General features: G+C 37.5%; 1 protein-coding gene across 1 annotated transcript; it reads left to right on the plus strand.

The window, feature by feature from the left end:
• Positions 1-512: 512 nt before the first annotated feature.
• On the plus strand, positions 513-12483 carry LOC132548121 (uncharacterized; the record flags this gene model as incomplete). The annotated part of the gene is made up of 7 exons (XM_060211941.1): positions 513-588; positions 2012-2107; positions 2516-2568; positions 3036-3122; positions 5686-5733; positions 6196-6258; positions 12451-12483. Coding segments are annotated over exons 2-7 (302 nt in total), but the record flags the coding sequence as incomplete, so codon positions are not given.
• Positions 12484-16164: the final 3681 nt, after the last annotated feature.

The raw sequence follows: 16164 nt of genomic DNA on the forward strand, positions 1-16164 counted from the left end.
ACTGGAGTGACAGGATCTGACGTTCTGTCAAGCACAAGTCGTTCTGGGATGCGAAGTTGTATTCGCCGTGTTTACATTGTTAGACTGAGAGACAGACTACTGCATGGTAATGACACGTATTCCAACTACCTCTCATTGTTATGACAATGCTTTACCTGACTGATGAAGAACAGTCCCGTTTCACCGTCCAACACGTTACATACGTTTTCTGAAGGAGCTAAATGAGTTACCAGCCAGAGGTTTTCTCAGCCGGTGTACATAGAATTTCACGAACTGATAATTCCATTGATCATAATTATTTCATCATTTGAAATAATACATTTTTCAATATCATAATGTGTTTATATAATTCTATCGCTAATAGGATAAATGAAGTGCCATAAACGATTTATTGTTGATTAATTCAATACATAAAAACATCATTACGCCTCCATCAAGCGTTCTAATGAACATGATTCATGACAAAATTATTATGGTAAGAATTTCAGTATACACCGAATCCAAGTAAACAATCCAGAAGTCGAAGCTCATGGAACGAGCATTTTTGATACAAGAACCCTTGTATAATGAATATGCGATTTAAAGAGTGTAGGTCTTTAAAATATAATTTATTTGTGATAATCACATTTTCTTTTGGTGTATTGTATCTCGTTACATGCTAATTTGATCAGTTCCATTGGAAATAAGGCACATACTGTAGTGGATTATGGGCTATCGTATGTATTAACAGGATTTTTTTTTTCAAATTCCATTTAGTAGACCCAGAAATTTTGTTTCAGATATAGATATTGTAACAATAATTATAATATGTGCTATCTAAATGTACATAATGTGTACTTATTCTTTATCAATTATTAATTATCTGTAATCTAATGTAATTTGTGATGTGATTTTATGACTGTCATGTATTTTACCTGAAGAAATATTATAATTATTTTGAAATTTAACCGGCACATCAAAGATTATTATAGAGATAAGCATTCTGAGTAAGGCTGCAATTATAAAAGGTTTGTAACTGAGATGGTTTCTCTAAGAAGCCATGATCAATGTAACTATATGCTGGAAAGTTGATTCAGTGTGGTTATAGATACCCTGTACATGTATATACACTTTTTACGTGTATATCAAAAATGTACAATGCACAGAGCATATATTTCAAATATTTAAATTCAAATACATGTAAATTTAAGTTTTCCATTAAAATTACAGAAATGATAAATCTAACTAGCTATTATAATAATAAAACCTTTGAAGAAATATATAGGGCTTATGTACAAATGTACAATGTAGGGTTGCCACAGGTTAAAGAATGCATGGCTGAAAGAAGGAAGAATGTAGAAGGAATTAGCCAAATGACCACTGGATTTCAAAATAATACAAATGTAAAATTCTATTGCACAGAGTTTCTGCTAAAACATTTTTGGACTTTCTTCTTGACAATATAATTATAGCAGAAAGACTTATTAATGTGCCTTTTCAAAATTGTTTGCAATTTTATTCAAATGTTGCCTTGAAATGCAATTGTCAACCTTGGCATATTATTACCACCATCTGCATATCTAGTTCATAGCTAACAATAGCCATGTACCCGGTTTAAGTCATTTGATCAAGAATATCTATCTGTTTGGAGGTCCATTATTCATATATATTCTGGTCTAGCAGACAGTGTTGCATTTATTGAAAGTGTCTCATTTAAATATGACATTCTGACACCCAAAAATGAGTTTGATTTGTGGGTTTGATTGGACACGTCAATATTTCATGTATAAGTATGTTTTGACCTATTTGTGGTTTGACTTCTGAAATTGCTAAGTTTTAAATGGATGCCCTGCTCTTTCTACAGCACAAATCTGCAGTAAATAATTGGTACTGAGATGCTGAGGTTTGAACTTTTTACAACTCAGTTGTTGAAATCAAGTAATGACAAACAAAGAAATTTTCAAACACAAAATAAACATGCAATATTAAATGTTTATCATTGTTATAGAAATGTTATGTTTTACCATTGTAGGTGTGGCACAATAAACACCAACAAATACTAATGATAAGATTCGTGTTTTAAACTGAGACAGAGAAATATACAATCAAGATGTCAAAAACAACACGGGTACGTATATTGTGTGTTCTGGGAGAAACCAAACAAGATGGAGAATTAGTTTAATGTTACACTATTTACTAAAATCTTTAGGACATGATAAAAGTGCATTAAGCATCAGTCGGTTGTTTTAGTGTAATTGTGTGTTGATAACAAATCTAGTACCTGGTAATTATAAATCAACATTTAGAACTCGTGAGGATATCATGATTTAACATATTGCGGAAATCTTCATGCTTGATCCAAAAACATTATGGGTTACAACAGTATTTTTTTTAAATTAAAAAGTAAACATAGAATTTAAAACGAAGATTATCTGTCTAGAAATGATGGGGATTACAGGTCTTAAAGAAATAAAATGAAAAACAAGTTTTGTTTCTAGGATAATATACTTTATGAAGAATGATGCTTGTGTTGCAGGTCCCAGGCTACATGCAAAGTAAAGCTGCGAGGAATGCCAGAGGGATAATTGGGTAATGATATCATGTTGACAAATAATTGTATATCTGTGCTTGTACCTTCCTGAGTTATGTGATCACCAATCTATAAACATGTATCATTTCTATAGTTTTAGAATACCCAGTGATTAATACCAGGCAGAGATAGTTATTTGAGGCTTTGTGTTTTGTGTAACAAACATTTTCAGCAATGATATAATGTATACACATACATCCTTTATATTTTATCATACATGGAAATATGTTAAGAAAGTTATATGAATGATGTGGGATGATTATTTTAAATCAACTTTAAACATCAATGATCTCTTAAACAAATTCATCTTTATTTTACCTTGATTCCAATATCTTTCAAACTCCACAAGTAAAACTGATAAATTTTCATTAACTGTCTTGCGTTAAACACAGACAGAAATTATCTGGACAATAACAGACTAGAGATTAGAACCTGGAATACAGTGATATTATAAAATACATTACAGGGACAGAGAAATTCGGTTCAAGTGCTCATTACAGAACACGATATTAGATGTGTTACGTGGCCGACCCGGTTGGCAGGAGGTTCCGGGGTAAGTAGTGTGACCTGTTTCTTACTTATCAATGTGTGCCCTTGTGGATGATACTTTGACTTTGTATAAAACAATAGATTCAAGAATCTGTCTGAAACACCGTCCTTTTTATGTAGATTTTAAGAACACTATTGAATTTGTTTGACTATAAACAATTCACATTACATAGAAGATTTAGAACAGTCAGATTTTGAAATTTGAATTACATAGAACTTTTCACATAGTTTAACTTTTAATTTTGAAATTGCTGTGAAATTAGTTTGGTAATCATAGATAATTAACTCACATATTTTTTTTCATCTCAGCTCTTTAGAAGTATCACCATCCAAATTAAAATTCATAAAACTGTACTGGGGTGAATAGAATTATTAACAAATCATGTTTGTTGTAGTGTGTAAAATTGTTGTCCAAGTTGTGTGTTGTGTACTTTTTTTTAACCACCTCAGGAAATATGTTGTACTGTGTGTCTGTACCCACAGAATGTCTGTACTGAAGGGAAATACTGAAAATTAGTCTGGTTTTTGATACATTGCACGATATACCTGAAGTCTTATTTAGATCTTGTGTAAATATTAACTGATGGTTTTCAGTCCAAATATCCAACAACAAAATGCTCAACAAAATAGTAGACCTGCTGCTGGGTAAGTTATTGGTTACCATAGCAACACTGTTACCATGGATATCATGTATGTGTATACAATGATAGATCTAAAATGGTAGTAAAATCCATTCTTTCTATCATGGTTACCATAGAAACATCTATTTCTGTGACATTGTGGTTGCCATGATACTGTTGTAGTTAGAGTAACATTTAGCCATTATTACGAGATCACACTAACATATACCGCCTGTAGAATATCTTATTTACACATGTATCTCTGGTAGGAAATCTTACATATACCACTTAGTTACTATCACCACTGATATAACCCCTACCTAACAAAGACTGAGGTATCAGTCCTTGAAACTTAGCCTCACTGTCATTGACCATTTATCACAATACCTGCCTGACCTCTCCATACTAGTATTCACTGATACTGATCATAACCTATAGTGATAATAACTAAACACAAATATAACCAGATGTCACCTAAAGGCACTAAAAAGTTGGGACTAGTATATAAATGTCATAGAGAGATAGGACTAGTATGTAAATGTCATAGAGAGATAGGACTAGTATGTAAATATCATAGAGAGATAGGACTAGTATGTATATGTCACAGAAAGATGGGACTGGTATGTGAATGCCTTGATTTACACATGTTACTGTGACGTCATATTGACTATAGAACAGTACACTGTTAAAACATCCTGTAACATGTAGTGATTTATCTCAATTGAAAAAGTGAAGTAAATTAATCATCACTGAACTAAGTGTGGTATTCATAGTAATATGAACGACAGATTTCAGGCAAATATTCAATTTTTCAATACTGCTCATTATTTTTTCCTGTAAAGCTTTGTCATTCATAGCATCTATAAATGCCACTGGTTGTTGGTGAAATTATTTATCATTTTCAATGTCTCTTCCACTCTACATTAGTAAAGAAATGAATACTGGTATCAGTTAGATAAACCAAAGAAAACCAATAGCTGATAAAAACCAGACTAAGTGGGGGTAGTCAGGTCTATTAGACCACAGAGAAAAGTGGACTCAGAAAAATTGTAAAAAGCAGTCCATAACTACCAGACAAAGGTGTTGATTGCATATTGTAATTTAGCCAGTGCTTTGTACCATTATATTGATAATAAAAAAAAATAGAAATTTTCGGTAGAAGCATCCATCTAAAATCGATGAAATGATATGAGTGTTGAATCCCTAGGTCTCTTGATTTTATCATATAGAACTTCTGGTTTCATAGGTCGTTTTCTTCAGTAGTTCACCTTGTCTTAAACGATCAAATATCAAACTGTAACTGTCATGGTGAAGGTCGTTTTCTTCAGTAGATCACCTTGTCTTAAATGATCAAAGATCAAACTGTAACTGTCATGGTGAAGGTTGCTTTCTTAAGTAGTTCACCTTGTCTTAAATGAAAAGATCAAAGATGTAAAGCCTTGTTTCAGTTGTCAGTGATCCACACTTAATAGTGTTAGTTTACAGTTGTCAAACCAAATTTTCTTTTTAAAAATTTTCAGTTAACATACATGTATAATGTCTGGCCATTTGGTATTGGTTTTGTTGAAGAGAGCAGAATCATTTGTCAGATATAATAGTATAGAGGGAATAGTTTTCTGTTCTTGGCATACGTGTGATTATCATGGATCAATCAATTATATATGGATATATAGAATAACTGACACAAACAGGTACAGAAGTTTACTGTTGGTAAAACAATGGTAAGTGTTTTGAATGTGATGATGGTGGTTTAACAGCTCAATATAGTCTTGTGGAGATGGAGAAAGAGTTTGGAAGTCTCCAGTGTGTTGGAGTTAGAGAAAAACTATGTCAGATTAAAGTGATGATAGTAAAATGGAGTTTTCAGTGCCCTGTCACACCGGTATATCAAGTTTCTGATGTACAGTGATAATGATAAACCAGCATTTTGAGTGTTCTACGTTCCAGCTCCCAAACTTCGACACAACAACAGGAAGGAAAGGGCAGTAAGACAGGGTGAGTCTACATTGCCTTCCTTACACTGGAACATGTTTCAGCAATTATTATTCTTGTTTTGTTGACTGGGTTTTACATTCAAGTTGCAAAGACATTTTCCACAACATGTAATCCTGAATGTGATTTTTAAAACAAAATTTCATCAACAATATTTCTATTTTGTTTCACACTTTACCTGTTTTTCCATATTTCTCAGAATTATATATAATGGCCATTAATTTCAGCATCTTCTGGTTGTGTATACTTATGTTCCATTACAGTACAATTTCCTGGTGAATGTATCAGGATAACATTATGACAAATAAAATATTTGATTGCCATCCTGTAATCTAAAAATTTTGTTATCGTAGCAACTTGTTATCACAACCACTTGTTACCATAGCAATTTCTTACCACGGTCATCAAGATGTTACCATAGCAACTCATTGCATAGCTATTTACCCATTTTGTTATTTGTTACAGTTCTACAGGTACCACCCCATCAAATACACAAAATTCCCCCGCCACATCCGGCGGAAAATCTGGGTGAGTGTCAGCTTGTCTGATTGGCTGGCGAACGTGCATGTACAGTAGCTGGCCTTTTACACATCTGATTACTAGCTTTCTTTTTCCTCTGGTGATAGATAAAAAAATAGCTCTAATTTCTGCCAATTAAAATATCTCTGAAGAATAAATCAACTTTCATCTATAGTTAAATGTTGTATGAAGAATTAAAAGTCATTCTTGGTTCTGATTTCCAAAGCACAATACATTCTATTTTGTAATAATTGTCTTTTAACTCTGATGCACAATGATTAAACTTCTCCTGTCTAAAAGTAATCTATTACTTAACATCTGAAGCATGACTCTACTTACTTGTATTAAACATATATACATATATAAATATTACTTTTTTATCTTTTTTAATCCCCTATCTTGTATATCAAAATCAATTTCTCTAAATCTCTCTAAATCTCTCAAAATCTCTGAAGCACAACTTTACTTGGTACTTAACCATCTAATGAGATATGGTAAAACCTGTACTTCCAACAAAGTCACCTTCACTATACCTTGTAAGTCAGAAGGTGGACTTTCCCAGAAGAACATTTACTTAACATAGATAGTGGTTTCCCTAATTCTATCTTGGAAGCATGCCTATTCCGACTGAATTTCCGTCTATTTTATCAAATGTTATATTGTCTAAATCTTATAGCTCTTGCATGTCCTGGTTTAGATCATTTTAAATTATTGCACTGTGCACATTTTGAAGGCTTTGAAGCTGAAAATTTACCATAAAATCTTCAGAGTTAATTGATTACATGTAAACAATATATAATTTTGGTAGATATTTGATATAAGTTACTTGGCTTTGTGGTTTTGTTTTTATGCTGCATGTATATCCTATAAGTTGAAAGCTTTGCAGCTTGTTTTATAAAATTTTTAAAAAATACACAAGTTTTTATGTTTTTTACAAAACCATCATGTGATAAAAAATCAAATTTTATGTTTAATGCATTATATGATGACTAAATATATAAAAAAAGTGACAGTAATCTCACAGCATAGAAATTGTAGAGAACGTGAACTGTCTTTTTATTGTGCTAGAAATGGTTATGAATCCTAGAAACCATATAGTTAGCTATGCTGGTGTATATTGTTGAGGTAAAATTTATACTTCTGATTGAGGTTTTAAAATAGTTAAAATGTATTATTGTTATAATACAGTACTTCTGTATGTTTATAATGAATTGACTGTTGTACAGTACTAAACCGACAGTATCGTCTCAGCCCGCGGGACCCCAACAACAATCGGGCGGGGTCCCCAGCAGAATTGGGTGAGTTACGGCACAGGGTGTACAAACATGGCTGTTTGTGGTCAAAGTAAACATGTAAGGTCTAGTTTAAGAGTAGAATCTTTGGTGTTTTATTGCAATTTTGGGTGTTCTGGTCATGTGACGTAATTCACTATGGTAACCTATCTACTGCATACAAATTTAAAACCATTTTCGTCTTTTTAGATTTTAATTTAATTTGACAATTGTAAAATTCTGGTCTTTGTAGAAGGCAGTTGTGTTATGGCTTTGAATACTTATGTATTTCATATATTTTACACTTTACTGAAAAAACTGGTTATGAAACTTGTAAAGATTTTTCACTTTTTAATCTTTCATTATTCTAGATTTTATCATGCACGCAGAACTGATTGTTATTGAAAACAAATTTTACATTATTACCATTTTCGTTCCTCCAGAAAAAATCAGAAATATATTCCCAATAGTGTTAAGTGTTAATGGGCTGTTTAGAGGTGATCATTTCATCACAGGAAAAAGTCATTAGGATGTCCGTTTAAAATGACATCATCATTTCTTGGCTGATTCAAAATTAAGGAACATTAGTTATCCTTTGTATTTAAGGTATTAAGAATGGTCTAAATGAATAATAATAGATAATGATAGATAACTTCGCATCAGTTACAGTATGTCCCATTTATATTCTAATAAATGAGAAATTTTTGTGCTTTACCCAGAAATATATATTAGATGAGCTATTCGCATTTTAAGTTCTCAGAGTCGATGTGATTTGGAAATCCATCGAAAGTTATCTTACGAATTGTTGTTGTAAATGGTTACAGTACTAAATCAACCTTGTCGCCTCAGCCCGCGGGACCCCAACAACAGTCGGGCGGGGTTCTTAACAGAATCGGGTGAGTCCTGACATAAGACTCGTACCAACATGGCCGCTTGGCATATTATCATACAAGTATATGCATGTAAATTGTAGTGATATATTAGAAAAAATTACCTGTATCCTATCTACATAAATATGTCCTTATGTTACACTAAGGTATATTTTTGTAACTATGTATACTCTATTCACTCTGATAAGGTTTAATATATCAGATATATTTTTCTAACTTTACTCTCCATCTATACTCTTTTCAGTCTGTTAAGGTTCAACATACTTGATATTTAGAGCAGTAAAATTTTAGAAGTGGTCTTATCTGAGTGTTTTTCTGCACCGAAATCATTGTGTTAAAGTATGACTGCACTTCTTGTCACTTCTATTTTATGTGTAAAACAATTACTACTGATGTGAGAATTAATCGCTGTTCAATATAGCTGAAAAGTGAGTGATAATACTCCAAGGTTTGGTTGCGCTGTATGATATATTAATATTATCATCTTGATGTATAGATTTTGTTGTAAAGGCTGAAAATGCAGAAAAATAATTGACTTGCAAAATAAAAGTAAAGTATAGTTTTTCAACAGAAAATATAATAATTGGATAAAATTAGGTCACTTCTGAAATGCTATGTGTGTTATTCAGTGGATGTAAATACTTGATACTTCTCTGTAATTAATCCTGACTTATTCCAATACCTTGTAGGTGGTTTTGTTGAACCTTAATATGTATTGATTCTTTGGGAAGTACCTTATAATTATGTATCAATCTTCACTAATATGTCTTCTGGAGGTTTTATACTGAATTTTATCTATCAATACCTAATCTTTCTCCTAACGCTATATTTGTGTATCTTTATTTTATCTACTTTCCATAGCTTATACTTATTAACCAGCAATATTTACTCCACAAGAGTAAATACCCAGTAATAACAAGAGACATGATCCGTAATATTTGTCTACTACAGAACAAGATTTTACTAGTTCAGTTTTGCTGCTCTAGAATTAAGTCCTATAAAGATATAGAAATTTTATTCTACTGTAAAGATATTATGTTGAAACTGGATGTCAAGGTAGATAACTCTCACAGGTAATTGAATTTGAAAAGATTGACATTCGGCTATATAAGAAGGTGAGTGAGACCTACCATACTTAATGTTTTAAATGTGTTTGGTGTCAAACAACACATCAAGCAAGATTCTAAGTCCCTGTTGCCACAGAGAGGGACATGGACACCGTTTATTAAAGGAAAGTTATAAGTATGTTTCAACTATTCAACCATTGATTTATCATGTTGATTTAGTATGGAGTGAAAAGCTTTAAGAGCAGTGGTCCAGAAGATAGAAGTTAAACAGGGTATTCTAGTAGATTGTAGCTTAAGGGAAAACCCAGAGTGATGTTGAAGAGGAAATGCAGTAGAGTGAAGTGAAAACAGGAAAAGCAAGGGACGATAAAGGGGAACACTTCAGTAGAGTGATGATAAACAAACAACTCACAATTTATAGTTGATATTTGTTTATGTCAATTATGTATTTGTATCAAAAGCTAACATGTTTAAAAAGCAATATTGAAAAATGAAAATAGCATACATGTTATTACTAATGTATGGGACACATTAAACTTACCCATACTTATTGTCTTTCAATACATTGATAACCAAATCCATGAGAGTTTTTATATATAGTACATATTTTGGAACAATAGCTTATCAAACTTATAAATACTTTATCATCCTATATAAAGCTTGAAATCACTATGTTCCATGCACCTAATTAACAGAAAAGCCAATAGAGATCTGGACACCATTGATTAAATTAATAAAGAGCTTTGTATGTTTATTAGAAATTAGGTAATCAGAAAATTTGGTATCAGATGTATAAATTCTGCATCTGTATAGCCCAAACAAAATGTCCTGTCACCTTATGAATATTCATATGTGGCAATTTTCTCCATTCTTATGTATACTGATCTTGTTAGATATGGTGCAGTTCATGGCCAAACATCATTCCAGCGATCAGTCTCCTCGGGCAATTGATCAACATATGTTCCCCACATGAATATCAAACTTTCCTGTGATCAGTATGATAATGAAAGATGAACATGATGGGTCATTCTGGAAGGACAAATTAATGAAATTTAAACCTGGACCTGTTGTTTGGATGAGTTGAATTTTATTGTAGTTTACAAAAGAAATGGTGATAAAGCACATAAACCACTTACTGCAATATCTCTGTATTATTGGTGTCCAGACTCACAAGGCTGTATCTCAAAGCTAATTATCTTTTGTCTTAATACCAAACCACACCTTATGCAATCATATCAATATTTTGGCAATGAATTTTGAATTTTGTTAATTAAATTGGATGTTTATCATTTTCAAATACTGTACCAAGTGTTTGGGGTCTGGGTCCAGCTGTTGTTATAGTGCTGATACGTAATAGTGTTGTTAGGTCAAATTTTTAATCTTTAATGTTTTTTTGTTTTGAGATTTGTTTATAAACACAGGTACTGAATTTCAATGATTAGGAAATATTTGAAAATAATTTGGTAACATTACCATGAAACAGCTGACAAGACCCAGACTTTTTCAAACATCTGTCTTGGTATGTAATTTTGTATTCCATTCTCAGACGTTGTATATGTTATCATATAATGAATTGATATTGAATATGTAATTAGTGATGTAGGTATATTTATCTATATCCTGTGTATTAGACAGTCATCTATAGAAGGTAACATGTGATGTAATGATATATATATATATATATTTATATATGATAGGTATGTATATAATTATAAAGGTATGCAGTCACACATGTGTTTTGTAGTATCATAAACTAGATGGTATTAATTTCTGTTCTCCTTCAGAATATCTATAGTTTCATCAGTAGTGTACTAGCTTCTACATTGTAGTTAAAAAGTCTTGGGATGAAATGACATCCTAATTCAAAATCTGTTGAAATTTACTGGTCAAATGTCCCCGACATCCTACTCCAAAATCTATCAAAATCTATTGGTCAAATATCCCCTGATGTCCTACTCCAAAAACTGCTAAAAACCAGCTGTCAAACATTACCTGATAACCTACTCCAAAAAGTACTAAAATCTAATGGTCAAATTGCCCTGACATCCTACGCAAAAAATGTTTTTAAAAATCTAATGGTGAGACATCCCCTGACATCCTACTCCATAAAGTAGTAAAATCCAATGTTTAAGCATCCCCTGACATCTCTTTTCAAAAACTATTAAATTCTAGTGGTCAAACATCCCCTGACATCTCTTTTCAAAAACTATTAAATTCTAGTGGTCAAACATCCCCTGACATCTCTTTTCAAAAACTATTAAATTCTAGTGGTCAAACATCCCCTGACATCCTGCTCCAAAATCTCTTAAAATCTAGTGGTCAAACATCCCTTGACATCTTGCTCCAAAATCCATTAAAATCTAGTGGTCAAACATCCCTTGACATCTTGCTCCAAAATCCATTAAAATCTAGTGGTCAAACATCCCTTGACATCTTGCTCCAAAATCCATTAAAATCTAGTGGTCAAACATCCCTTGACATCTTGCTCCAAAATCCATTAAAATCTAGCAGTCAAACATTCCCTGACATCCTACTTCAAAAGCTGTTACAATCTAGTGGTCAAACATCCTCTGACACTCTGCTCCAAAATTATCAAAATTTAGTGGTCGAACATCCCCTGACATTCTGCTCCAAAATTATCAAAATTTAGTGGTCAAACATCCCTTGACATTTTGCTCCAAAATTATCAAAATTTAGTAGTCGAACATCCCCTGACATTCTGCTCCAAAATCTACACATGAACAGCTTTAAAAAGGGCAGAAATTTGTGTCAGTCACTTTTCCCTCATCTTGTCCTGTGAAGTAGAATTTTGTAGTGCTGTACTTTTCTGTTTACAGGGGTATGAACATTTTGTAACTGTCATTGGATTTGACACATGTCAGGCTAATCCACACTGTTATCTAACCACAAGGTTTAACCTTGACATCCAATAATATCACTGTACTGTATACATGACACCCTAATTCTTTCCAGTTATCAACCTGTTCCCCCCATTCAGAGAAACAGGTAAGGTTTTCTGTTGCATATCAGACATTGTGTTATGTCTGACCTTCACCTTAAAGAATTATATGACCTTCACTTTGTAACAAGCATCTGACCTTCACCTTGAGCAAGTGTTTGACCTTCAGTCATGTTGTAACAAGCATCTGATCTTTGCTTTAATCAACTGTATAATATTCACTATTCACATCTGTAACATGTTTGACCTTCACCTTGTGTAACATTCTATTTCTATTCTGGATATCATCTATGCTTTGTCGTACGGTAGGTTTTATGATCTCGTTCGTAGTTTTTTGATTGTTAGAAAACTTTTTATCCTTGTTTTCATTGTTACAATTTTTTATTGTTTCGATGCTGGATAAAGGTGCCGGGTTTACGTCGGGGGTCAGCGCATGGATGTTCCTATTTCTATAGATAATGGGAACCCCATGATACCTGTCCCATTTGCCGACATTACAGCCAGACCTCACTATGTGAACTTTGTTTGCACATGGAGTCTGCTGCTTAGGCTCCCATGCCTTTCCAGCTTACTTTCCGCCGGAAGAGGGATTCGTCCTCTTCTTCCGGTAAGGGAAGTAAGCTTTTGGACCTCCCTCCTGAAGTTCTGAACCAGAGCGTTCCTGCTGGGGGTGCTCTCGTTCCACCGAGCTCCGCCCTTCAGCAAGGGGTGGCTCCCCCTGTCCAGGTGCGTCCTGGAGTAGGGGGGGGGGGGGGCCAGCCCGACCCTGACTCGGCGCAGTCAAGGGTCGAATTGGCCGGTAGCTCTCGATAGGCGGCGGTGTTACCGTCGGAAAGGGACTTCCGGTCGAGGTCTCTGATTCCTTCAGGGACCTCGGCACGCCAGGTGGCGTCGTTGGTGGGGGCCGCTTTGACTCCGGAACTGTGCCTTCGGGTATAGGTTCAGGGGCCACAGACTTTTTGTCAGGATTGTCTGTGGCTACGGGGATTAGTGACACTTGAGTTCACTAATCCTGGTGTAGCGCGGGGTCTGTTTTCCCATCCTCACAGGCTTCTGGCTCTGGGACTTCCGTCCAATCCAGATTTCCCAGTGCAGGGTTTCCCAGGGGGTTTTCCTCCAAGGGTTTGGGGCTTCAGGCCAGGAGTCCGGTTTCCCGGTCTCCCTTTCCCCCGGGCTCAGGGAGTAGGGGTGCCTGCGGGCACTTATTCCTGGGTCGCCCAGGCCAACCTGCGGATGGTTTTGGGTACCAACAGTTACTGAGCAGTTACGGGCTTAGCCTGTACATGTCTGGGTTTCCACCTGGTGGGAGTGGCGGTTCATCCTGGTCCTTTGGACAGGATGTCCAGCCCCAGACTCAGGCAGGCCATCTTGGCCAGTTCTGGGGTCACTCCCGGCCCGCTGGACCGTTCCCATTCCCTCAGGGGTTTGGGTTTTTACCCCATGGGTCTTCACTCGTGGAACCCATAGGGGTTGGTCTCTCCTCTAGGAGATGTTATAGTAGTGCGGAATCCCCCCAATGTTCTGCTACTTCGGGGGCCTTGTTGGCCGGTCCTATAAAGGTTTGCCAGACCTTAAGGACTTCCGCCTCCAGCGCGGACCCGTCGGTCTCCTGTTCCCAGGGGTCGGCTTCGGGTCTCCGACCCAAGCCTACAGCTACAGCTGTTGGTCGCGCTGCGTCCAAATGCCATAAAGAGGAGTTCCCCTCTGCGGAGATGGCTCCTCTGGCGGCCCCTGTTCCTCCCAAGGGGACTTCGGTCTCTATTGAGGAGGAGATGGACATCGAGGGTGCGGGCTCGGCAGAGGAAGACGATGTCATTCATCTTTCTCCTGGGCCAAGAGGGTTCACAAGGGGAAGATGGCCCTGAGACTGCTGAAGCTGAGGCTCAGCATGTGCTTTCTGGGATGCGGGTCCTCCGGGCCAACATCTCCCGGATTCTCAGGGCGGAGGTTTGCCCACCGCCTCAGCATCGTCGGCGCCTGAATCCACCATCCTTCTGGGTTCCCTGGTGGCTCCTCGGGCTTCCGTTCGCTCAGATCGGTCTCTGCCAGAAGGCAATATCATGTCTTCGGTTCTGGCCACGGCCCGGGCTCCGGTTTTAGAGAAGGACTCCTTCTCTACCCGTGCTCTCGGGTTTGTCGGTCTGCAGCTCGGTGTTGGTGAATTGTCGGAGGCTTCAGCTTCCGACTATGCCACACATGATGGGCAGCTGGCCTCTCAACCAGCACAGCTGGAGTTGAGACAGCTGGCTGCCTGGCCCGGCAAATCAGTGGACCAGGTGGTGCTCGATCCCAAAGAGCACCACAGGATGGAGAGAATGTTGCACCTCTCCATCCAAGTTCTGTCATACATAGACTTCCTGACAGTTTGTCTATACAGGGTATCCGATTTGCCTGAGTGTCGGTTATCCGAGACAGAACGGCCGACATACAGGACACGGCAGCCTTGCAGGTTCTCTGCTCGTCAATGCCGTGTTGGCTAGGCAGTTTTCAGTTCTGAAATTCCGCCCAGTCCAGTAACCCTACCGTTTCCGCTTGTTGAATGCCCCCTTCTAGGGCTCTACCCTGTTCAGGGGAGCTCTTCCTTGGGTTCAGAAGGATATGAAGGAGGACTCGGTCGCCTCAGCACTTCTGGTGAAGAGGTTTCAGGCTGAGAAGGCCAGTGCCTCGCAGGGGTCAGTGCCTCCTAAGAAGAAGGCGAAGTCTTCGGCTGCTCAGTTTTCTGCACAGCCCAAGTCCCAACCTCACTTCAACGGCAACAAGGGGAAGGGTAGGAAGGGTAAGAAACCTCCTGGGGGCAAGAAGAAGGGTTCCTGACTATTTCTGCTTCTTGGCCGCTAAAGGCGAAGGGTATGGCCGGGTGGACGGTGGTTCTCCTTTCCCGGGCTCATGTCCTTCTCCTGCAGGCTCAGGCTCCGGGTGGGCAGACGATTCTCTGGTCTGGGCAGGGGCTCGATCTGCCCCATCCGGAACTCCCTGTGGGCGGACATCTCTCTTCCTCCTTTCCTAGTGGCAGGATATTATTGTTGTGTGTGTGTGTGTGTGTGTGTGTGTGTGTGTGTCGGTGGTCAGGGAGGGTCTAGGTATTCCCCTTCTTCAGGATTCGTCCCTGCCTCCTGGCCGTTTTTGTTTCTTTCCTCCTCCCGGGGATTCAGAAAGGGCACGGGTACTCCCAGGAGGAAGTGAGGGACATGCTGCCAAGGCAGAGATGCCCTTGGGGCTCACGACAGCTCCTTTGGTGTTCACCAAGTTGCTGCTGGTGTTTCCTTCACTCCTGCAGAATCAGACGTCCACATCTATTTCGACGACTCCCTCATGCCTCTTTTGGTGTGGGAATCGTTAGTGAAGGACACTCGTCTGGTCCTGAAACTCTTGCTCAGAGTCGGCTTTCATTCCTTCCAAGAGAGAAGTCAGAGGTTCCTTCATATTAGGACTTCTTCTTCCTGGGGAACCATTTTGACATGGTTTGGGGCTGAGCCCTTCCACCTCTGGAGAAGTTTGAGAAGGTCAGGGCTCTGGCTCTGACTTTCATCACTTGGTCGCTTGTCCAGGTACATTGGCCCTCCGTTTTCTGGGGTATCTCAACTCCTTGGCATATGTGGTCCCCCCTAGGGAGGATTCACATCGGACCTCTCCAGATGTTCCTCCTGTCTGACTGGGTTCCGTCATCCAGGAGGCCTGGATCCCGCTTACCCAGTCGGTCAGGGAGTTCTCTTGCTGGTGGACCATTC

This window comes from Ylistrum balloti, unplaced genomic scaffold, assembly GCF_031769215.1.
Source record: "Ylistrum balloti isolate Yb309-2 unplaced genomic scaffold, AGI_CSIRO_Ybal_v1 Utg370004, whole genome shotgun sequence".
NCBI lineage: Eukaryota > Metazoa > Mollusca > Bivalvia > Pectinida > Pectinidae > Ylistrum > Ylistrum balloti.